Here is a 25,237-nt window from a genome sequence, read left to right as displayed (position 1 = left end):
AACATTTCTTGATATATTTTGGGGCTTGTCCGTACAGTGCTTTATGCGTTATGCATAGGCCCTTGAATTTGGCCCGTTGTTTCACCGGCAGCCAATGGAGTTTATGGAGGAGGGGAGTAGCCTGAGTCCTTCTAGGTTTGTTGAAGATCAGTCTGGCGGCGTCGTTCATGACTATCTGCAGTCTGCTCGACAATTTTTTAGGGATATTGTCATACAGAACGTTGCCGTAATCCAGGCGTGCCAGGATCAGTGCTGATACTGCTCTTCTAAGCGTGTCTACCGTCAGGATAGGGGATAGTTTGCGCAATTGCCTCATTAGCCCCACACAAGTACCCACTACAGCTGAGACTTGGGCAGACATGGTGAGGTTTGCATCGATAATCAGGCCCAAGCTTTTTACTGCTTCAGCTGGTATTGGGGATGGCCCTAATTCGGTAGGCCAGAGGAGGTCGTTCCAGGGGCTCGATGCCGTAGTGATCGCCAACACCTCGGTCTTATCGGGATTTATTTTTAATGAGTTGGTCGTCATCCAGTTCACGGTGAATTTTAGAATGTTCTGCATTCTCTGGTATGCCATTGGACAGTTGTCGATTTGCATAATAATCTGCGTATCGTCGGCATAGTTGTATACACTGCAGTCCATCTGATTTAATGTTGAGATGAGAGGTTGCAGGTAGGCATTGAACAATAAAGGTGATAATGCCGAGCCCTGAGGGACTCCGCATGTGATACCTACTGCCTCCGATACCAGGTTAGCCAATTGCACTCTCTGGACCCGTGACTCCAGGAAGGATGTCAGCCAGGCATGGGCGGTGCCCTGAATACCAAGGTCCCACATCCGCGACAACAATAGGTCATGCTTGACCGTATCGAATGCCGCGGAGAGGTCTAGCAGAACCAGGGCACATGGGTTTTTCCTGTCCGCTAAGGTAGCCCGGATCCAACCAACGTCCCATCTTAACAAGTGTATGTGCCGCTAAATAGACTCTATGTAGGATCTTGAGTTGAATCAGTCGTAGTCGCATTGGAATTGCAACTTCTTTGTGGGAGGAGAGGGTGTCTTGCCAATCATCATCTTCTAGATACCCTAAGTCTGATTTCCACAACTGTTGGAGATGCGCCAATGGGTCAGGCTTGTTATTTATTAGTTTGCGGTATGTACGTGATATAGCCTTGCGTGCCAGGGGGTCTGTAAAGAGTTGGTCTTCTAGAGGGGATGTCTCAGGTACAGTTTCGCCACTAGCCACTATGGAGGTCAGTGCATGACGGATTTGTAGGTAGCGGAATGTCTCTGACCCTGCCAGTTGGTTTTCTGCTTGTAGCTCACTGATTGGGATCATCTCATTGCGCCTCCATGGGTCACTAACAGAAGAGATGCCCATTTATCAAACCCAGGACACCTACTCAAAATGCAGAGCTGTTCAGATTCCCACAAGGGAGTAAGTAGTGTCAACTTCTTATGCCACAACCAGCATTTTTGTCACCTGTTGCCAGAGTGTCACTGTCTGGGCCGTGGGGCCAGTGAGGCGTTGGTGTTTAGGGTTGGAATATAGGGCACGGCGAAACCCCCCCGAGATATTATCCATTTATCTGTGCGGTATGCCAGCTCAGACAGAGGGGCAAAGACCCACTGATTAACCACCGCAAGCTGGGAAGCCCAATAATATTGTTTCAAGTCAGGCAACGCAATGCCGCCACCTTACCAACCCCTGGTCAATTTGTGTGCTACAATGCAGGAATTTTTCCCATCCGATAAGAGACTTTGACCTCACACTCCACACTAACAAAATAGGCATCTGGGACCCTGTATGGGGTGTTCTGTAGTGTATATAAGAAACGAGGCAGCGCCAGCATTTTAAACAATGCCACGCTACCGAGCAAGGTAAGGGGCAGTGACAGCCAGTGGAGCACTTCATTGTGAAGTTGTGTCAATAGAGCTTTAAGATTGCGGTCAGAGAATAGGGCGGGGTCTTGCGTAATGTAAATATAAAAGTAACAGAAGCCATCAGTGGCCAACGTGATATTAGTGCCCCTTGGCATCCATGGTTACCGAACCCAGAAGAATGAAAATCACAGATTGTGTCCAATTTATTATCTACCCCGAGTGGGCACTGAATATAGCAAAGATATGGAGGATCCTGTGAATCGATATAAATGGTGCTGATAAGTATAATAGAATATCATCAGCATCAAGAGAAATTCTATCTTCATGTTGGTCTTTCCACTTCAAGCCCCTGATCATGGGATCCCCCCATTACCCAGGTCACCCGAGATTCCAATATTAGAGCTAACATGAGGATTAACAACACTGTCTGGTCCCCCATTCTAGTCGGAATTTTCGGGAGGTATGTTGATTAACAACCAATTGGGCCTTGGGGCCTGTGTACAATAATTTGACCCATTTTATAGAGTATGGGCCAAAGCCCAAACGTTCAACGAGAGCAAATAGGTAAGGACACTCAATGGTGTCGAACGCCGTTTTAGCTTCTAGGGACAGCAAGGCAGAATCTTCCTGGATAGTAGGAATTCGCCACATTGCTCCATGTAGTTGTCTGAGATTGAGGGCCGTGTTGCAGCCTGGCATAAAGCCCGATATATCTGGATGCCCGAGTTTACAGATAACAGGAAAAAAATGGTTAGCTAAAACCTTGGCGAGGATCTTAACCTCACCCGTTAAAAGAGTAATTGGGTGATAAGAGTCACAACCATCGCATGTTTGTGATGACGGCCACTGAGGCTAACATCAAATCTTGGGGTAGGGCCCCAGTGTGGAAACTCTCTAAATACAGGGCACGAAGAGTAGATGTTATCTTGGAAGTAACTAATTTAAACAGTTCGATTAGGAGCCCATTTGGGCCCATAGCTTTACCTGACCTAATTCCGCGTATAGCAGTCGATATTTCCTCTTCAGTTAGATCACCTTCTAAGGCTTTGCAATCTTCTAGGGCAAGAGTAATGACCGGAATAGCGGGCAGAAGGTCCCTAGAGTTCTGTGGAGTAGTACAAATAATGGAGGAGTAAATGGAAGCAAAGTGAGAGGCAAAGACCTCTGCAATTTGTTGAGGATTGTTCACTATTGTTTCCATATCACTTTAGATAAGGGGCACCCATCTCTGTACATTCTCTTGCCTCTACAACCAGGCATGTAGTTTTCCGGTCTTGTCGCCCAACTCATACATTTTATGTCTACTAGCTTTCCGTTTTGAATTAGCTGTCTCTGTCGCTAACTGTTGATAGTCCTGTTGTTTGCCACTTAAAGTGTGGGTAAGTTGCTCATCATCATTGGTCGCTAACTCGTCCTCCAGGTCGCGAATCTCACATTCCAGAGACTCCAGGCGTGCCCTTAGTTCTTTCTTATGCACTGCCATCAATGATAATGCCTGACCCTTAATGACCGCCCCAAAGGCTCCCCATAAAACCCGACTGGACTGAACTGTGTTTGTGTTTTCAGCGAAGTAGGGATCCACTTTTTTCAGCAGGGCCTTCTGGATATGCAGAATTTTCAGGCTCCATGGAGATATGGACAGGGTGAGACGGCTACAGCTCTGGGGTAGAGTAAACTGACAGGGGAGTGATCAGAAATACAGCATGCTAGGAATTTAGCATTGTTGAAATGTGAGAGATCATTGGTGTGGGTGAACAAGTAATCTATCCGGGACTGGCTGCCATGGGTGCCGGAGTGGAAGGTAAAATTCTGCGTCAAGGGAGTAAAGTGGCACCAAACATCAACAAGGCCAAAGGCCAAGAGAAAGTCCATCAGGGGTGAGGTGTCTCATGAATCTTGGCGAGGGGGATGTTGGTCAACACTGCCATCCACGGTCAGGTTAACCCTTTCCATTCATCAGACGGGCCCGGCTGTCCGACATCACAGTAGGCACGTGCGTCGGACGGCCGGGGGCCATCTGAATCGCGCACACATGGAATTCGCCCGCACCGCTGGGGAATTCCCCTCGCGTTCAAGGGGTTAAAGTCGCCCCCCTAGGACCAAGATACCATCAGGGAAGTCAAGGAGAAGTTTACCCAGGTCAGTCCGCGTGGTGCCTATCAGTGCCGGAGTGCATAAATCAAGAGCACGTTAGTGGTTTCCCCCTCCCATGTCTACGCAATTGCGGTAAATCTGCCCTGGCTATCTGTCCATGTGTTGTTTATTATGAATGGGCATTGTTTGCATATAAGAATGCCAGTCCCCCTCGGACTGGATGTAAAATCCGAATGCACCCCCATTTTATAGCCCCATCGATCAAGTGCTTTATACGTGTTGCCAATTAGATGTGTCTCCTGAAACAGAGCGATGTCCGGGGCTTGTCTCTTGAAATATTGAAGTACTACCCCTCTCTTCATTTTGTCCCTGAACCCATTGATGTTCCATGTGATAATGCGGAGTGATCCCTTCACAGCATGATCTGACATGGTATATCTATGAGAAATGGGGAGTTATACACCCATGTCGTAAGTGTAAAGAGCAAACGTTGACATAGGAGCACCTCTGACTTGGAGTGTAATTGCATGGAGAACAGTTCTGCCTCACTGCTATCATAATAAAAACAACAACAATAAGAACAAAATAAACAGATCCCCCTAACCCCAAAACGCCCCCACCCTCCCTGCCTCCCTGCATGACGGGCACTAAATCTCCCGCCACCCCAAAATTGTGGAGTGTCTATCGCCCACCCTAAAAATATTGGGAATGTGAGCCAACCCCACTCCCTAAGGCATCGATTCGTACTAAAACCTTTACCACAAGCATTTCACAGCGAGTGTTAAATTGGGTCAGAGCAGAGTACATTTACAAAAAGGCAACAATACCCCACACTAAGTGTCAATGGCATCTCTGGATCAGGCGTCCACGCCGTCAGGTAACCACTAAGATCCACTAAGGAGCAGTCCCATGATGGACAGACTTACATTTGCAGTGACCCCAAAGTGCCAAACATGTTAAGTGAGAACCTCTGGGTCACTACTTTTGCCTGCTTGTCTTCGTTCCGTGGCACTGTTCGGCGCTGCATCACCATCAGGGGGAGACCCATTCTGGCGGTCTGGCTGAACTTTATTCCCAGTCCCACGGTTTGCCTTGTTATTTCGCTTGCCAACCATACGCCAGCTGTCTTCGTGATTGGAGGAAAACCAAATTTTCCCTCCGGATTCAATGCGCAATTTCGCCGGAAACAGCATAGCACATTTGATTTCCTGGTCGCGTAGGGCGCGTTTCACCTCCAAAAATCTACGCCATTGCCTCTGAACTCTCAACGTGAAATCTGGGAGGAAGGTAATTTTACAATTGTCAATGGTAACTGGAGGGACCGCTGTCGCAGATTGAATTATTGTGTCTCTGTCCTGAAAGTTAAACACCTTAGTCAGGATTGGCCGAGGTGGTGCTCTGGGTTTGGATCGTCCGCCCGGCACCCTGTGCCCCCCTTCAATGGAGAAGTATTGGCACAGGCCCTTAGATTGGAGATGCTGCAGCACCAAGGTTTCCACAAACAGGTCCGCTGCATTCCCCTCCGCCCATTCCGGCACTCCTAGGATACGGACATTATTGAAGCGCATCCGGCCTTCATTGCCGTCGAGTTGGTGTTCCAACAGATCTTGATTGACTTGGAGATCCGCAACTTGGCTCTTAAGGAGATCAGTGTCGGTTGTCAAACCTTTGGTTGTGGATTCCACCTCGGTGATGCGCTTGGCCATTTTCCGCATGACCGCCCTGATCAGGGATAACTTGAAGGCGACGGTGTCAATCCAACTCTCCAGGGAAGTGCGTACCGTCATTCTGGCCGCTAAAATGTCCTGTAGTGTGTGGTCTGCCTGGTCCGCCGTTGATTTTCATTTGGCCTGCGCGTTGTATTGCCCTTTCTGCCAGGCAAATGTATCCAGCTTCGCCTGGAGCATACTACGGCCGCAACCGCCGCTTGCCATGATGGTGTTGGTGCGCTAGTTGCAGCCAAGGAGAGGTTGGGCCCCACTGGCTACTAGCCACTGCCTGCAAAAGGGACAGGGCCCAATCCCACCTGTGGGGTTTCACCAGCCAAGCCTGTGTCACATAGAACCCACGCCAGCCAAGCCTGATCTGTAGGCAGCAGGGGCCCCAGACTTAGTGTAGCTCCATCCAATAGCAAGCAGATTATGTGTTTATGTCCAGCACAGGTACCCTCCAGCAAGTCATCTGGACCAACTTTCAACATTATCTCAGGTCCCAACCATGACAGGATCAGGGCCACATGTGGGTTCTCACTGTTAACTCTGCCAAGTGGCGCCACCGCGCTGCAGCGTATGTTAGCTCCCGGCGGCACCCCGCCTCTGCAAGAGATCCCAGGGTCTACAACAGCCACCGGCTGCACTGAATGTTTTCAGGGGGGCCCCATAGGAGTATGCCATAGCTCGGTTGCTGCGGGGGCACTGGAAACCAGTGTGGCGTAATCCCTCTGAGAGATTTTGGTTGGGGTCCGCGCTGTGGCTGCGGCACGGTGCAGCCAAGTAGTAGGATGCCCCCAGGGCATGCCTTGCATCTTCAGGGACTGAGTTCCGGGTCCGGATAGATATCTCCGCTGGCACTGGTTGAATTGGGACTTCAATCGATACAGCAGCTCACCACCTTACATAGATCGACTGGGCCCCTTTTCAGCTTTCTTCACTCAGGGCAAGTCATCTATTTGCGAATGTTAAGGGAGTGGTGCAACAGAGCTGCACTACCGTGCGGCCATTTCCCTCTGCAGTTGGCCATGCCCACCGAATTTCTACACATTTAACACAAAATGTGCCCAAAAAAGTAAAGTGTTAATCAGTAGTCACTGTATGCAGTTGACCGGGGCCTAGGCATGATTTCAGGTTACCCTCGATTGACCATGTATTAGATATACTATGTAGATTCATCCCATGCAAATATTTTACCTTCTGACTAAGTCCCTGACATGAAAGTCGGAATCCTACAGCTGGACAACGCTGCAGTCTGTATCTGTAGATGTAAACACAAAGCTGAGTAGCTGCCGAATGCTGAATTAGTTGGTTTTGGTGAGAAAAGCTCAGAGTGGGAGAAATTCAAATTTTGTCGAAGTCCTTGCATCAAGTAAATACTTTTCTCGCCTTCGCCTGGTCAAGATTTCCACCTTCGGGGTTCGTTTTTTTATGGTGTACAAACTCCTCCAGCAGTACAAGCCTGAAGCTGTTTCTGTAAAAGTTGCTGCAAAATTGGGACCCCTAGCTGCAACAGCCAACTCTCGCTACAGAGGTCTTGGAAGACTCAACATTTCGGTGTTTCTGGAGCAGCCGCTTCTAGGGATCCCAAGACCTTAGGGACATCAGTTAGGTCCAAACACTCACTGCAGCAGGGTCCAGTACAAGTTCACTTGTCATTGGTCTGCTGGGCACTTCAGGAAAAAGTCCTCTTGCAGTTTGTTGTGTCCCTGAGGCCCCCACAGAAGGTCAGCCAACTGACCTTTGTTGGGCACGTCTTAGTCTTGGGTAAAATTGAGAGCAGGTCCAGTCCTTCATGTCTCCGAGCCGGTCTCAAAAAGCAGGTCCATGACTCTTCTGTTATTTCAAAGGTCCAGAGAGTGTTCTCATGAGCTGTGGGTGAGGTGCCAGTGTTGTAGGTTTTGCTTGCTAGTGGGATGCAGAGACTCCTACACACATGTTGACCAGTGAGAAAAAAGTTGTCAGTGACAACCCTTCCCACTTTTGCGGCACATTCTGTTTGCCTTGCTGCAAACTCTCCCAGTGTACTATTCTGAGACAAATCCAATATGGAAGAATCTTTCTGTCCCTGAAAGGAGCTTGAGTGCAGCCAGGCATGTATTTAGGGAAATGACCAGTCCACTCTTCCTTAGATACATCAATCTTGTTGTGGACCTACTCCCCCTTTCTTTGGACTAGTGCCACAAAAGGCCTCTTTTCCCAAGGCCTCCCTTCACACTTAACAATAAGTAGGCAGGCCTCACCATGGTCAGTTTCAAATTAATGAAGATTCTGAACACTCTCCAGCTGCCCCTCCTGAGCTGATATTTGTCACATACTTCACATCCAGGTCTTCCGGTGAAAAGGCCTATATGCCATTGTTTCTGGTGGATTAGATGTAATATTAAGTGTGTCAAAAGAAAACGATGGTGATCAGAAATAGAAAAAGTTAAATACGGTTTGATAAAAAAAGTAGTCCCTCCCAGGCAGTTAAGGCTCTCTCCTTTTCTCTTCAAGTCTTAAAAGCCTTCTTTATCCATGTAATGTCTTCAGCAACCACAGATTCGTGGCTATTGAAAATCTCAGGTCGGCCCATCTTAAAAAGCAATCTTTAATGTCACTTAACCAGGAGATACTGTTTGCTCGGTAGTGGGTCAAACAATCTTTTAATACCAAGAGATTAAAGCTTTTAGCAGGACATAGCCAAAGCAAAATCCAGAGAAGTCAAGGCCATAACTGCAGTGTATCCTCTAAGTAACCTATACCTAGATACTCATGATGATTAGAGAGGACAGACTTTGTGGGAGAGAAAGGAGCCTTCTTAAAATCTTGTTCTCTAGGACTGTTAGGCAAGTCACATTAGCAAACCCCCATAGTTCGCTGCCGTAGGCGGCAATGGAAACACATTTCACTTTGTAGATCTCGAGCATAGCCTTGATGGATATGTGCCCCAGCCTAGTTTAAAAATTGAAAACAGAAGCAATGTTCCTGGTATACATATGTCCTCTATCTGATATGAGGGGGGACCAAGACATAGAAGCAGTGGCGGCTGCCACCGAGTAGCATGAGTGAGGCGTGATAATAAATAAATAATAAAATTACTTACCTTGCTTCCAGACCACCACCTCTCCTCCCGTCATCCTCTTCTGTTCATGCTTCAAGCAGAAAGCACACCAAGGCACCCATAAGCCAATCACATCACTGCAATGCAGCGCTGTGATTGGTCTGAGCACCGTGGTTCTGTTCTCAGACAGGCACTGGGAGCCTGTGCCTGTTCCTCACCAGGCTGTGTATTACAGACTGTTGGGGAATGCGCAAAGTGCGCATGACTGTTTGGCCGGCCCAAGATGGCTGGCCACCATTACTTCCCTTGCTGGCTGTGATGAAAGCCTGTGCTAAAATCAGTACTGTCCATGAATTCCACAAAGCAATTGAGCATAGTCGAGACCCATAGCTATTCTCGAAATTAGAACAACGTTATCTGCATAAATCAGCACAAGGGTCGGGCGAAGACCAATGTTGGGCATCTCCTTTCCCCTTTCTATTTGGGTCTTCTCTAGGCTGTTTATTTACAGTGTCAATAAAAACGGGGCCTCTCATGCAGCCTTGGGGAACCCCCCAGTTTAAGCTAAAGTGCTCTATATATTCCCCCTTTGCACCAAATCTAACTGAGGGGACAGATTAAAGTGAAGATTACGAGGAAATAAAACTAAATGTGGTTCCGCTCTCAACCCCAAGACGGTCAATAATTACTCCCTGTTGACACTACCAAATGCAGTGGTCAACTAATGACCCTTGTTTTGAGATCGTATATTTACAGGTGATAAGGTGAAGATTAAAGCACTGATCAACAGTCCCTAACCCAGGTCGAAAGCAGTATTACATGTCAGATAAAATGTTTTGGTCCATAGCCCAGTCCATTAGCCTATTCAGGACGATCCAGACTACGAACTTGAATGTCAAACGAATGAAAGAAATGGGCTAATAGCACATAGGTTCAGAGCAGTTAGCTTTTGTAAAAACAGGGACAATTACCGAGGTGGACCAGGTTTCAGGAATGGACAGAGCGTGTTTCAGACAGACGTTTTCAGAGTTGTTTTTAGATATTTATCTTACTGGTTTGAAGAATTCAAACGAATAGTGCCGTATAGTAATTCTTCCATAATCATATGATTTTAGATCAACTGTTTGATAGGTGTTTGGAAACGTCTTCGAGCTTCCAGGTCAGCAGCTGAGCCATTAAATCACTGTTCTAAAGGACATATTTTGTGTACGATAGCTGTCACTCAAAAGATCAAAATATCTCTTTATACTCCACTCGAAAAGTTGTAAAATCTGTATAATCAAGATATCATTAAAGAAAATGATTCTTCAAACATTACTACAGTTGTAACAATTATTGACCATCTATCATTTATCAAACATTTAATTGATTGATCTATTTTCAGTAATGCTAAAAAAACAAAAAAAAGGATTTTCCTGTTTCTATTGTCGTTGAGCAAAAAGCAAAATGACAAATACCATTCACAGTACCGTATGTTTTTCTCTCTCCTTGTTGCACTTTGTAGGTAGTTGCCTTCTGTAATGCAAGCACCCATAATTCCGAGTCTCCGAATCTGCAAAACCGAATGTGCAGGTTGCAGAGCGCTTGGGATGTGATGATGAGATCTTCTGATTTCAGCAACATTTCTCCGTCGAACGGCATGGACTCTCCCCCGGCTCCAACATTCTCGCTGCTGCAGATAAAACACAGGGTGGTCTGTTTAGTTCTAGATGTTTCCGACAGCATGAATCAGGTAATGTATGATTTAAAATAAAACACTTAATAACCAGTATTGAGAAAAATATATAAAAAGCATGACAGCATGCCTCACTGCCTGTCAGCCTTACATGCCACAGTTTCCACCTAAAAAGTGAATCCTGAAACTAGAGATAGATAGTCTCACATAACCCTTTTCTTTCTTAAAGATAGTTGATCGAAGTCCCAGCTCTGTGATCTAACTTTGTTGATTTTTTTACATTGCAATCCTAGTTGCTCTAGAAAGTACTGATTCCTAATGTAAATATCTAATGGGAATTTTCATCCCACTAAGAAATGTATGGTCCAAATAGCTCCAGGAGGAACCCCGCAGATTCTGAGTCTGTAGAAGACCTCGTTGGAGATTTATGCAAAGTCTTTCGGGGCCCTATGGGCATCCTGCTCTTTGGGATTCTAGAGCACCCTCCAATATATCAATACTTTCTTAACATGTACAGAACAAACCAAGACTTCATTCAAGAATAGAAGTTCTAGCAATTCTAGGCAGTTAATGCATAGGCAGGATTCCTTAGGGGTACAGACCCCCAAAGTCCCTACATGATCTGTAGCCCCGGCCAACCTGCTTGAGTATGACTTCGGTTTGGCATGGAAGATGGCTCTTCCTTTCCAGTTTTAACCATTGTTCATACTCCAATTTAGCTTGTCAAGTATTCATTGGCCGGTGGGATTAGGTGCAAATATAGAAAACCACTCCTAAAGTAAGCAAGTTTCTAAATCTTGATGACTGTTTAGTGAAGTGTAAATGGGAAAACTATCAGAAAAATACCAGACTGTATGAAAAGAAGAAGGGAGACTTGGTCTCTTAGAGTCAGGAGTTGTTGATTAGGAGTAAAATGTGGGCGGCAGTGGAGGTTCTTCTCTGGATAAATAAGAAGGCAATAGTTTTTCCTATTGTGCGGCAAAAGCCTGGAACAGCTTGCCAGCGCATCTAAGGAGGGACTCGGAACTCCTTTCCTTCAGAAAGGGGGTGAAGACTTGGTTATTCACGGTTTAGGCACCCCAGCTTACAGTGAGTCAGTGTGTAGCGCCAGGACACCCATGGGTGGAAGTGCGCTTTATAAGCTTCGATAACATAACATAACATGATGAACCTGAAGAATTTTGTCAGCTGGCATAGGAGTATAAGCATACTTTTCAAAGTTTACGAGAAACCATTTTGAAATTGCAATCATTCTTATGAATGCTACAATTTTTCAAAAATATTTCAGGATGTAATCTTTAAAGATTTCACGACCTTTGTGCCCCTTTAAAGGTTTGCGAAGAAACAAGATCAGTAGCATCATGAAAGACATCTGAAAAACACTTTTAAAGACAATTGCACCTCCTTTGCACACTCTTTTTTAGTGTCAACCTGTGCTCATTGGGGTTTGAGACACAGCTCTTTTTTAATTTTAGAGGAAACATACACCTCAAAGTCACGAGTACATACATGCCAACATTTCAGAAGAGCAAAGTGGGAGATAAAAAAAAAAAAACGGGAGAATGGGGCCTTGAATCCGGTTACTGTCAAGTATGGGCTTTGGAAGTATGCTGCTGCAGGATCGGACGTTTGAAATGCAAATGCAGGTTTTTTTTACCTTTCAGAAGCATGGAGCGCAATGGCAGGCAGAGAGAGGGTGATGTAAGTGTTTGGGCACTGGCCTGGCAGGTTGCTGGCAGTGCGTACACCCGCTGTGTGGCAGCCCGGGCTGAAACAGCTTCTCGGGCACACACACAGCCACCCCCGAGTACTTCACAGGTCTTTAAAAGACCATTCCTTGTTAATGAGGCTTTTTTGGATTTTCACCCCTTCTAGAGACCCTGCATCGCCACTCTGACTACTGCTGGAAGAATTAGCATTTTACACAATACCAAGCCCTGTCAGCTGAAACCCCGGAGGAATCGGGTTTTTGCTTGCAGGAATCGGGAGGCGGGGGACTAGCCTTAAATCGGTAGTCTCCCACCTGAATCGGGATGATTGGCATGTCTGCGAGTATGCTACTGATTTCCTTTTCCTAAAATGTTGGGATTGGATCCATTTGTTTGGATTTTAGGCTGGGCCTGGACTCAGGCTGACAAGCTTCTTCAGCCTCAGGTATATGGAGCTAAAGTAGCTACTGTAGAACAAATCTGTCACAATCACCTATTTATTTTTGCCAGACCTTCTATTTCTTGATCCAGTACAGCAGTTTCTTTAGAAGAAAAGAAAAGACCTTTAGTTTTCTTTGCCTATTATATGGTCCCCAAAAATCTATATGACATCCTCATAGGAAATAAAATAAAAGAAAGAATGGTATTTTAAGTACATTGAACAAGTGAAACAAGCATTTACAATGCAACGGTCTGGCCTTGGCAAAAGTTAGAGCTATTGGCATGGTTAATGACAACATTTTTATTTACGTGTTGGGTTTGAAAACAGATAAATATATGGCATTGTCATTTACAATGCCAATAGCTTAATCTCTCGCAAATGCGAGACCTATTGAATTTGCACACACTCACAGAGAGCCACACCCACACAGAGCCACACACACACACACACACACACAGCCACACACACACAGCCACACACACAGAGACCTACACACACAGAGCCACACACACACACACAGCCACACACACACACACACAGAGCCATACACACACACACAGAGCCACACACTCCCAGAGCCACACACACACACAGCCACAAACACAGAGCCACACACACACAGAGTCACACATACACTAGTTAAATTATTTCAACATTCAAAGTATATAAAGGTTTCTTTTTTCATTACAATGAAATATAATTATAAAATAAGCATTATCATTTAAAAAGCGAATAAACAATGAATTATTAATACATGTTAATAATTAGGAACAAGTAATTACATAATTACTATTACGGTATTATACCTTAAGGTTGTACCTATTGTATTATCTAGAAAGTACAGCCCAAATAAGCACATTAACAGGAAGGCTGCTTTTACTACACCAGCTTCCATTACATTACAGAGGAAACATGTATTGTGCCAGGTCATTCATAAAAGTTGCTGGGAAATGGAGGGGGGTTTAACTACTGTTGAAAAGATATGTTTTGAGGGATTTGCGGAAGGACAGGTGATTGGTTATTTGTTTTAGTGTGAGGGGGAGGGAGTTCCAGAGAGCTGGCCCAGCATACGTCAGAGCACGTCCTCCTTGTCGGCATTTCTTTATTTTGGGGACCTGTAAAAGTTGCAGGTTACTAGAGCGCAGTGAGCGGCCTGGGGCATAGGGTAGAAAGGCTTTTGTAAGGTATTTTGGGCCATTTCCTGACAGACATTTGTGAATTATGCAAAGAGTTTTGAATTTGGTGCGTTGCCGCACAGGCAGCCAGTGAAGTTCCGCCAGAAGTGGACAGGAGGGGGTCCTAGATGGCACATTGAGGACTAGCCTCGCTGCCGTATTTTGGACTACTTGCAATTTCTTTAGCTGGCCTTCGTTGGTGGATAAAAGAAGGCCATTGCAGTAGTCCAATCTACTAATAACTAGCGCCTGAACTAGAGTTTTTCTATGGTTGTCAGTGAGATAGGGAAACACTCTTCGCAGCAGTCCAATGGCCCTAAAGCATGTGCCGGCAACCTGGTTGACATGGTCTTTAAATGTCAGGGTTTGATCAAATAATACTCCCAGGTTTTTCACAGTCTGCTTTGGGATGGGGACTGGACCCAGTTCTAAAGGCCACCACTCATCAGACCATTCTGACGCTGCAGCCCCAAACAGTAACACCTCGTTTTGGCCACATTGCATTGAAGGCAGTTCTCAGTCATCCACCTTGAGACCGCCCTCATGCCATCTGCAAAGGATTTTTTCAGGGCAGGTGTTAAGGTTTTGAAAGGGAATAGAAGTTGGGTGTCGTCGGCGTAGGACACCGGGGTGAACCCAAAGGACCTCACTATGTCAGCCAGGGGGGCCACATACACATTAAACAGTGTGGGGCTTAGGCATGAGCCCTGTGGCACTCCCCTGGTGAGCTCCCTAGAGGTGGATTTATGGGAGCCCATCCTGACTTCCTGAGAGCGGCCGGTGAGAAAACTCTCCATCCAGGACAGAGCTGTACCTCCCAGTCCCACATCCCTCAGACGGCCGAGAAGCACTTCGTGAGACACCGTATCAAAGGAAGCGGATAAGTCCAACAGCACCAGAATCGTAGACCCCCCGCCGTCCAGTGACATCCTGATGTTGTTGGTCACTGCTAGTAGGGCTGATTCGGTGCTGTGGTTTGGCCTGAACCCGGATTGTGAAGGGTCCAGGCCTTCCGTTGCCTCGATGTGATTAGATACGTGGGTGTTCACGTGCTTCTCTGTCATCTTACCGATGTAGGGTAGGAGGGAGATGGGCCGGAGGTTAGAAAGATCTGTCCAGGGGGAGGCCGTTTTTTTCCTAATTGGGTTCACCACCGCTATCTTCCATTCCCTTGGAACCTGTCCTTCGGCTAGTGAGATATTCATGACAGCCTGAATAGAGGGTCCAAGGAGGGTGATCAGAGGGGCCACCATTTTGGCAGGGAGGTAATCATTGGGAGAGCCTGATTTTATATGGTTAATTATATAATAATTATAATATGCCCACGCACCGGCGATGAGCCAGGTGCGGTCAGGCAGACCCAGCATGCGGGAGAGGGGACAGACAGAGCTGGGGGAAGTAGGTCAGTGGGGCATGTGGTGCTGAGGTACAGGCAGCGCTGGGGGTCATGAACTCAGGCAAGGCCTAGGTGGGCAGGTGATGGAGAGGGACAGGCCGTATCCCGGAAATAGGCAGAGTGCGGGAAAACACAGACCTGGGGCATGAAGGGCTGTTGATGTCTAATCAGTACTAGAGAACCAGCAGGGGGTGCTAAACAGCCAAGACCGAGAACAGGTGGTCTTGGTGGACAGGCAGGAATGGTGGAAAGACATAGCAGAAGACAGGCAGCTCTGGGTGGACAGCAGTTATGAAAATCCAGGCGGAGAAAGCAGTACTAGAGCCAGGCGGGAAGTGGGAGCGAGGAGGGCGGTGGGAATATGAGAGACAGACAGGGCGGAGTGCTGGAGGGTTACGGGCAGGTGGGTTTGGGTGGACAGGGAGGGCTATAGGAACAGGTGCTGTGGGCAGGGTTGGAGACACAGGCACAGTTGAAGGCAGGGCAGGGTGGACGTGCGGGGCAGGCAGGGCTGGGGACAATCAGGCCTAATTGGGCAGGTGGAGGTATAGACAGGATTTAAGGCAGAGGCAGGACTGTGACGTATGCGGGGCTGGCAGGGCTGGGGCCAAGCAGGTCTACTTGGACCGGCGGGGGGGTGTGGACAGGCAGGGCTGTAGACGCGGCTGACCCGGGTGATGAAGGACTGGTTCTGAAATGGTTTTGCAGTGAGGGGTCTCTGCGGGTTAATGAGCTGACATGATTAAAGCTGACCATTTGTAATGTGTCTGAAACCCTGTGCACTGCCCGGAAAAGGTTAATGTGCTGAATGAGACTGCCCCTGACTCTCACCCCTGCACCTGCTCTCTCACAGGAGAGAGGAGAGCAAAGAGCGAGGCAAGAGAGAGAGCGAGGGAAGAGGGTGGAGAGGGAGAAGGTGAGGGAAGAATGAAGGGGCTAGACATTACTGGGAAGAAGCGACGAGCAGGAGGAAAGGGAGAGAAAGGTTCGACAGGTAGAGAGTGAAGCGGCAATGGGAGAAGAGTGCAGGAGGGCAAAGCGTCGAGGAGCGGGCGGGGAAGGAAATAAAATGACAAAACAGATGAGAAACAGAGCTAGGGAGGATGGGAGACACTGGTGCGGCAGTGACTACAACGTAGAGAGAGATCGAGACAGGGAGTGTAATAGGCAGAAGGTGTACAGACAGGAACAATAAAGAGACTGGATGACAGAGAGAAGGGGAACGAAAGAGGGGGCGAGAGGCTGTTAGACTGAGGGGTGCACAAGGACGGTTTGAGGGGCGCATTCCGGTGTCTGCCGCACATTCACCCTGCCTCCAGGACTCTTCGATACCTGTTGCGTGTTGGAGGTCCTCTCGCCCTGCTCCTGTTTAACTCCCGAGATTGGTATCCGCCGCCCGAATGGCCGTGTGGTACCAACTCGCTGCCGTGGGTGCACCAGCCGCAGGTCACGACGGGGGCCTCTCCCCGTGTTCTAGGGATAGCTGAGATTAATTACGGGTCTCCCCAATCACTCTAATGTGCTGCAAAAATGTGCCGTTTATGATTTAAAACATCGTAATAGTCTGTTGAGATCAAAACGAAATATTCTTGCTAAAGCTCATTGACCGATAGACACAGTGAAAGACATTTTAAAAGCCTGCGGCAGAAATGAGAGGAAATGACAAGGCAAACGATCTCTTTACATGCATTTCGATAATTGCAGTGTCGATGCCGCGAGTGCTGGAGGGTTACGGGCAGGCGGGTTTGGGTGGACAGGGAGGGCTGTAGGAACAGGCGAGCCTGTCTGCCATGGGAACAAGCATTGGAAATGCAATAGGTCTCGCACCATTAGAGTTAGTGCTTTTAGAATTGTTTATGGGTTTTTTTTGTAAATGTTTAGCATTTTTGTTTCCTGTAGCCAATGCTAAAGAATTACAAATAAAAAAAGCCATAAACATTTCTTAAAGCTCTAACTGAAATGGTCTGAGACCTATTGCACTGTGTGAGGGTGAGGGGTTGAGGATGAGTGAGGGTGAGGGTGAGAGTGGGTGAGGGTGAGTGAGGGTGAGGGGTTGAGGGTGAGTGAGGGTGAGGGGTTGAGGGTGAGTGAGAGTGAGGGTGAGTGAGGGTGAGTGAGGGTGAGTGAGGGTGAGGGGTTGAGGGTGAGTGAGAGTGAGGGTGAGTGAGGGTGAGGGGTTGAGGTTGAGGGTGAGGTGTTGAGGGTGAGTGAGGGTGAGGGTGAGTGAGGGTGAGGGTGAGTGAGGTGTTGAGGGTGAGTGAGGGTGAGGGTGAGTTAGGGTGAGGGGTTGAGGGTGAGTGAGAGTAGTTGAGGCTGAGTGAGGGTGAGTGAGAGTGAGGGTGAGTGAGGGGTTGAGGGTGAAGGTTTGAGGGTGAGGGTGAGCACACAAGCTTAGGAGTATGTCTTAGCACAACTTGCCCTCACCAATCACCTTTCACTTCTCAGGGCCTATGGACTTTCAAGGCTACAGATAGCATCTGCCATGTGCCTTAGAGGAACATTTATGTTTTAAAAATGTATTTGACAAATAATTATCGATCCATAGTTCAGCGCCGGCGAGATTATGCATTTTTGATATTTTTTGTTGCTGCACAGGCACTCGTGAGCATCATCTTTACCAGACTATACTATGGGTGGGCCGAGAGTTAGGCAGTCCAGGATCTGGGTGTTGCCATTTTAGAATGGCCCCTTACTTGCCAACTGATGGAGAATTGTTGGGTGGTCTCACTACTACTCGCTGATCTTGTAATTCATGCTCTAATACAAATGAACACTAAATAGCTTTTTATTCACCATCTCAGCAAGAGGCCAACAATTGAATAAGCAGAGTGTGAACCCTTCAGTGAACAGCACCAGTGTAAGTTGTGGATGACTTGAGGATTGTCGCTCATATTTTAACAGATTCGTAACTATTTCACATACATCTTTTTAGTACGAAAGATTCGCTGTTTTTTATTTTCTCATCTCTGATGCATATTACTTGTTTCTTTTCATTCCTGCATAAACCATAGAGCCAACTCGGCACAAACGTGTTATAATGTGGTCAGAGGGAGGGGCACTAGATGACGAGATGTGGACTACCGCCACATTATGCAAGCTTGCCAGAGCCTCTGTGCCTTGTGGTAAACTACAGCTGTTCTTGAAGTGCTCAGAGCTGCTTCTTCATTCAACGTAAGCCATCGCTTCACTCCAATGAGAGCATCTGAGCATCCTGAAATTGACGTCCTTTGCATAATAAAAGTGTTTACATACCTCAAGCTTCTTTCTCTAGGATTCTTTCTGTAGGATTTCCTTCTGTTTCCTGCTCAATGGTTTCTTCAATGAAATGTTCTTAATTGCTTGTTTCTTTGCTGATTTTTTGGAGAGCAGAACTAGAGCACAGCTTGTAGCTACTCCTTTCAGTCTTTCGTCATATTTCAGTTACTGGTGCGTGTACTGCATCATTGAGGCACACGGCCCTGGTGCTGGGTGTGCAGGGTCGATTTTTACATTGACACAAACATGGGAAATAAGTGGTGCAAATTGAAATTATACTGTTTTCGTGCATGCTATTTAAAAAACAAAAATACGCTATTCCCTCAAAGTTATTACCAGCAAAATAACGAGAGTGTAGTTTGCACAAAGCTCTAAAATAGCACTGGAAACAAAGACAACAAGTGAAAGCAAGTTGCGGTAAAGCGGGTTTGGGCTTTCATTTAATGTTATTCCCGAAATGTGCTCCAGGCAACACGTTAATCTCTTTGTACGTCGTGTTTGTGCTGCATATTTGGAGGCTTGACAATAACATGCTAGTTGGGGCTGAGCAACACCAAAATGGTTAAAGGGACTGTAAGAAGGGACGGTGCAAGGAAAACAAACTGCGAGGGGCGGAAGGAAGGAGACAATGTAAAAAAAATTCAAATGAAAAGAAGCGAGACGGGTCAATTACATGTTCCCTCCAAGCGCAATGCCGCTGCCAGCAGCGGCAGAGCAAGAAAGTCAGCACAAACAAACGGTGCGAAGAGGTGGCTCAACATATAACGATGCCGACTTTGGAGAAGGAGAACAGGGTTCGAGCCTCAGCGTGGGCGGCATCATTAATTATAAATTAAATAAACTGAGATCTCCTGCATATTAAATATAAATAAATAAACAGCGTGCGTGGGGTGAGGGCAGGAAGCTGCCAGATATGGAAATACCAGCATCAAAGAAAACAAGACGGAGGGAAGAGAGGGGAGAGGGGAGGGGGGAGGAGAAATGCGACACGGCGGGAAGGGGCAGGCAGGATGACTCAGGGGAGGGGGCGGAGCGGGGCAGAGCGGCATGTGGGTGTGAAGAAGCCGGGCCTTTGAAGTGAAGCTAAGCTTCACTTCAAAGGTGTCGGAGGAATGCGGGCGGCTGTGCACGCGCTTTTAAGCTCAATGCACATGCGCATTGAGCTTAAAAGTCACGGGCACTGCAAGGAATCGCCACGATTCCTTGCAAGTTAGATAAAGAGTAGATGAGCCCCTATAGTCTCGCTTGCTCGATGCGCATGCGCATCGACAGGCGAGACCTAAAAAGATAGTGCTGCCAAAGGCGGGCTTACGGCTTTACAGCACTCTGGAGAGGAAGGCACTCAGTCATGGAAACATCAAAAACAAGAGAGGAGCCCCCCATTTCTGCTAGGCAACCTGCGACGCTGGGGCAGTCCCAGCACGGCTCGCGGTGACGTAGCAGCCCACAGCTGATGAAGCTCTCGCCGATTGTTAATGTGCAACATTTTTTATTGTAAAAATTACAAAACATGCACACACAAATACATAAACACACATATGCAAATGCAAACATGTTATGAAACCTATAGGTGCTATATTGCGCACATAAACATTGGGAACCAAAATCACGCACCGGAAATTCTGCCTTCAATTACAGCTTTGTTTCCTTCTCTTCAAACAGCTTCTAACGGCCACTGATCTCTATCGTGGACACATTTTTAAGCCTTTCTTTTTATGAGTTTAAAACCTCTAGTTCCTTTGTGCGCCTAAATCAATGCATCCCAGCGAGCAAGGAACTTCATCCTTACACACACTCCTGTGGCTCTTGGTGCTAGGAGGCTGGTGCTCATAGCACTGCCTGGATTCTCGTTGAATGTACTGGTTCCCGGCGGGCGCGGAGTAGATGATACAGTATAGGGTGGACACCGATACCCTCCATGGTACCTTGTGTTCTGAGGTGGAGCGGCTGGACCTAAGGTGGAGCGAGGAGATCTGGAGTGGAGCTTAGGATCCAGGGGGGCACTCCAGTGACCTGTGCAACTGGAAGGGCAGGTGATGTGAAAAGGGGACTGTACTGGCGGTGGGGTCTGTGGTGGTAAACCAAATCATCAAATGCTTTCAAACCGGCCTTGTCCATTGCACCGCAACCCAATGGTGACAATTCCATCCAAGGTCAGAGACGCCTCAAGTATGCGATGTGCGGAGTCTGATTTAAACATATGTTACTGTGTAGCAAGATTGAACAAGCATCCCCCCGCCATTACATAGACTTTCCTATTTTAGAACCGTCCCACTCGGACGGGCTCAGGTTGACTTGCTGCTGGCGTAAAAGTGTTCTTATCTTCTTTATGGGGCCATCTATCGCCCCGTAAAGAAGATAAGGAACCTTTTACCACAGTAGTGAGTCAAGGAGCCCAGTCTGAAAGGGACGGGGATAAAAGAGAAAGAAGAACATCACTAGGACCTCTTCTCCAATGGCTGGCCACCGTTTAGGAGGCCAGCCAATGGAGAAGATAGGCGGGGCTTAACCCTCGCTAGTGAAGTACACCTAATACATAAAATCGTGCGAGCTCGACTGCTCATGTGCGCGGTACGCCACGCGAGGCCTAAAAAGTTGTGTCTAAACAGCAAAAGAAATTTGATGTTGAAAATCAAGGGACCCCGATTTCTGGCAGAGGAAGAGAAAGAAAGCTAAGTTGTTAGGGAAAAGAATTAGGGTAAGTGAAGAAGCAGAAAAGAAAATATTATCAGTTTTTTAGGTTTAGGGTGAAGGAAGTACTAGGACCATATCCATGACTCAATTATGGAAAGACAGGTAAAGATACAAGTACGAAGGGAAGCAAAAAAAGAAAAACATCTCAGTATAATCCTGTAGAAGTGAAATTCAAGATGACAAGTGGATGTAACAAACAATGTGAAAAGGAGGGGTACCTAAATATCCCTGGGAACCAGCATAATCAACAGGATAGGATGTATTCCAAAATCCCAAGATGGCCAATGAGATAAGAAAGAATGAAGTCTTCCAAGTACATTGCCAGAGATTCTTAGTCCAGAAAAATAGTTCAGAAAAATTGGGTAGAGCAGTGTCAGTGGAATTGTTAACCTTGCACTAACCTGGTAATCTGGATCCAAAGGTAGCAATAATAATGTCCACACTTGAATCCACTGACAACCATGTAAAGGATATTTATGCTGGTCAGCAGTAGACCTGTTGAGAAGAGTATGGAGCAAGAAGGGGAAAAACAGAGCCAGTGTGTGTCTTCACTCTATCTGTTGTTATAGCAGCCTTGATCTGCACTGCATAAGCTTTGACATCTGCAGCAAAAACTGTTTTGGTATTGTATTATTTGCATTCCAATTCATTATTCATAACATGACTTTTAATATACCTCGTAAACAATCTCTGTGCAACCGACTTTCTATGGTTGGTTGAAAATGTGTGACATCATAGAGATGTTATATAAATGAAACCTTTACGAAAGATGCACTGAAATACTTGAACAGTAGTACACATTTCTATTTAACTATATACCTTCAGTAATTTGTAAACCACTCCTAATGATATACATTTACTTCTCCATCACCTAAACCAGGCCTGTACAATCAGAGGGTCTCTATTGCTTCCTATTGTGAAATAATAAGCCCAATAGAATTCCTAATGCTTGGGAAGGATGCCTAGAGGACTTGTAAGCAAATAAAAGTCTAAATCCATGCTCTATAATGCTATCTTAGAATACGTATCTGTATCCAGAGGTTATTAACAACGACAAATGAAAGCATGATGAGTTACAATCTCCTGGCAACAGGATTGCAACTGCAGCAGTTAAGTATCTTGACTGCCTATCACTCCTAGCATGAATAGCTCTGAAATGCAAGGCACGTAAAATGTGCAGTCTTGTGAGACTCCTGTGACACTATGGGACATGTAATCTCTTGTCTCCACTTGTGTGTTTCACATTGTGAGAATGTTGCCGCCTCAAACCCTCACACATGCAACAGCCACACGGTGCATGCACTGCTGACCTTCTCTGCAACAGAAGACTTGAATGCCTAAGATGTTCAGAGGAGCACATCTCTGTGTCGACCCAACATATGAAGGTAAGTGCAGGCTGCAAGTCATGATAGTAATAATCTAGATGGAAACCACATTATACAGAATAAAGACATAATTAGAATTAAGTAAAGTGGACAGTTGTGAGAAAACAGTGCATTGAAGAATTCTTTATATGATTTTTTGAGCAAAGTAAGAATAAAAGATGATTTATATGATGCAGGAAAGTTCCAGGTGATAGCAAAACATTCAATGAAAGATCAAGGTAGAGTAGGAAAATAGGAAAGGGTGGATTTCACCATTGAACACACATTGGGGTCCTGTCTTGTCTGCTCCTCTTCAGACCACTTCCATTTACTACCCTCCCTTGTGTCAACCATGTACAGTTATTCCTTTATTTGAACATGAAGGGTGCAGTAGTAGATGCAGCAATAGAGCTATATGAAAACTGGCAGACCAGTTGTAAATGAGAGAGAGGCCACCATTTCAATGTGAGCTGCGGTTGAGCTTTAAAACTGCTGAAGGAGAGAATTCCAGAAGGTAAAGAGTTTGCAGTAAATGTAAACTTGGGTCACTTTTGTTATATTGACCTGAGAAGAAAGTCAATATACAGTAAAAATTCATGAGGTTCGCTTTGTAACATAGGCATCAAACAACAAAACACATACACAAATAAAGAATTTGGTGACCCAGACCAAGTTTATGTTTTTATCAGCAAAATAAATCAGATATGAAGAATATGCAACCGGGATCGTTAGATAAGCAAAGAGAAAAGCTGTCCCATTGAAAACAAATGTAAACTAGTAGTGTGAATAAAGTGAACCAACCACTCTCACAGAGATGGTGCCCCGGGTCTTAATGGGGTTCCACAGTCTCCATTAAAAATAAATTCAGAGTACTGGTGAGATACACTACTCTCGCTGCACAATCACATATTTACCACTGAGACACTCCTGGAGACCTGGGAGGGATCGGCCATCCTCCCTACAAATAAAGGCAGTAACAAATCACTACCAAGTAGTTACTGCCTCATTGAGCTAATTGTGAAAGAGGCAAAATATTTTGCCAGTCTCATATTAAAAGACCTTAACCGCTGGGCTTACAGGGAAGGATAATCGCTTGTAACATATCAGGTTTTAGGCAAAAAAAACTTTAAGACTCCTCTAAATTTGATGGCCATTTCCCTTTTAGAGATAAAGTCAATCCAGGCTCATTCCCTCCTGTTCACCTGCTTTGTTGATTTTACAGTCACCTTTCATCGGGTCCCAAGACCAAATTTCTGGTCCAAGCTGCAACTCTGAGGTCTCTTGTCAAATCTCTTGGGAGTGACTGAATAATTATACACCAATACGTGGATAAAATTAATGTTATATAATGGGGCCTGTAGTATCCTGCGGGACACGTTCTAGGGGAGAAAGCAAAGCAACTCCGCAGGCTTTAACAGGCACCTGCAATCAGTAGGCAACTTCCTGCCTGCATCGTCAGCCCAGCGTGGCCTGCCGTCTGAAGGAAAGCTGATGCACTGCATGTTGAAAGCACAGACCGTGCCACCTAGTGATCAGCGGTGCAAGCCGCACCCACCAACACAGCAAGGAGCCCTACACTAGCCCTTTCAGTGCTCCGTAGCCTGCAGAAAACTGTCTAAGTGACTGCAACCCAGAAGCAGACTACCGGGGGCCTAGCACCTTAGACATGGTGCTGCCACCCGGTGGGTGTGAGAGGCAACACACCCTCCTGCAGCTACGCTGAGCAGGCTCCGACAGGAGCTCCCAGCCTGGGTCTTCACTCAAAAAGAAAAAAAAGGAGCAGACACACACAGGTCAAGACCAGGTGATACATACCTAGTACTGCAACAGCCAACGGCCCCCGATCAAGAGCCTCCAGTTCAAGCTGTGAGTGAGACGTTCTACAAGGAGATGGCTACAGTGTCACCTAGGGGCCACTGAGAGACACTGCATAAGCAGCAAAGAAGCCACAGCACAAGTGGCTGCAGCGCCATCTAACGACTGCTCAAGAGCGTCTCCTTAACCAATGCCTAAGTGCTGCTGCCAACAGTTGGAAGAGGGTAGACTCCAAACCTGCACCTAGCAAGTGGATATCAAGGCCCCAGGACTGCCTCAGCACAGGAAAGTGCCAGAGAAGCGAAAGACGGCAAGCCCCAAGAGAAGCACAGAAGACAAGGTGCATTGCGAGCCACCTCAATGGGCTGCACGTCACCAGAGGCTCTCAGAAAGCCCAAAACCTGCAGCAGACAGGGCAGATCACCAAGACGACTGTGGCACCACCTGGTGGCTCCTCTGGCACAACATGCTGAAGGACTGACTGGCCAGGGCAGTTAGCCGGCTGTGCCCCACGACCATCAGCCCAGGCAGCACAAGGGACCGGAGGAGAGACCCTGACGCCCCACTACTCTGCCAGAAGTGGCAGGATCAGCAAAAGGAGATTTTGATGTGATCCTAGCAGGAGGATCCACCCTGGGACAGCCGCAGAGTGGGCGAGCACCCTGGCTGCCCATCGCAACTGACGTCAGCGTAGCAGCACTGCACCCCACAAACCAGCAGTACTATAGTACAGCATCCTGCCAACCAACCGGCAACGGAAGTCAACAGATCCCACCACCACCAGGAAGACTGCTTGCTCACGCCCAGTAGCTGAGACGGACTGCGCCAGGCCCAGCAACACGTGCCCTCAGAGAAGAATGTTCATAGAGTGGCCCTCTGCACCCTGCAAGTGAGAACAGCCAGGACACCTTTGAAGACAGCAAAGTCTCCAGGAGGCTGCCATGCTCAAGAGCCCCAAGGTGGCCACGAGCTGCACCAGCA

The 25,237-nt window shown here is 46.9% G+C and overlaps 1 protein-coding gene across 3 annotated transcripts in view; it reads left to right on the top strand.

Annotated features, from left to right (window-relative positions):
• LOC144755913 (calcium-activated chloride channel regulator 1-like) overlaps nucleotides 1-25,237 on the top strand; it is a 542,164-nt gene that overhangs the window by 221,703 nt on the left and 295,224 nt on the right. For all 3 annotated transcript variants that reach the window (XM_078645321.1, XM_078645313.1, XM_078645302.1), the window contains one exon: nucleotides 10,236-10,463. In XM_078645321.1, coding sequence (XP_078501447.1) covers nucleotides 10,236-10,463 — 228 coding nt within the window. The remainder of the gene's footprint in view (nucleotides 1-10,235; nucleotides 10,464-25,237) is intronic.

This window comes from Lissotriton helveticus, chromosome 1_1 (assembly GCF_964261635.1).
Source record: "Lissotriton helveticus chromosome 1_1, aLisHel1.1, whole genome shotgun sequence".
Lineage (NCBI taxonomy): Eukaryota > Metazoa > Chordata > Amphibia > Caudata > Salamandridae > Lissotriton > Lissotriton helveticus.
Note: the sequence above shows the minus strand (reverse complement) of the source record. Positions and strands in the feature narration are given on the sequence as shown.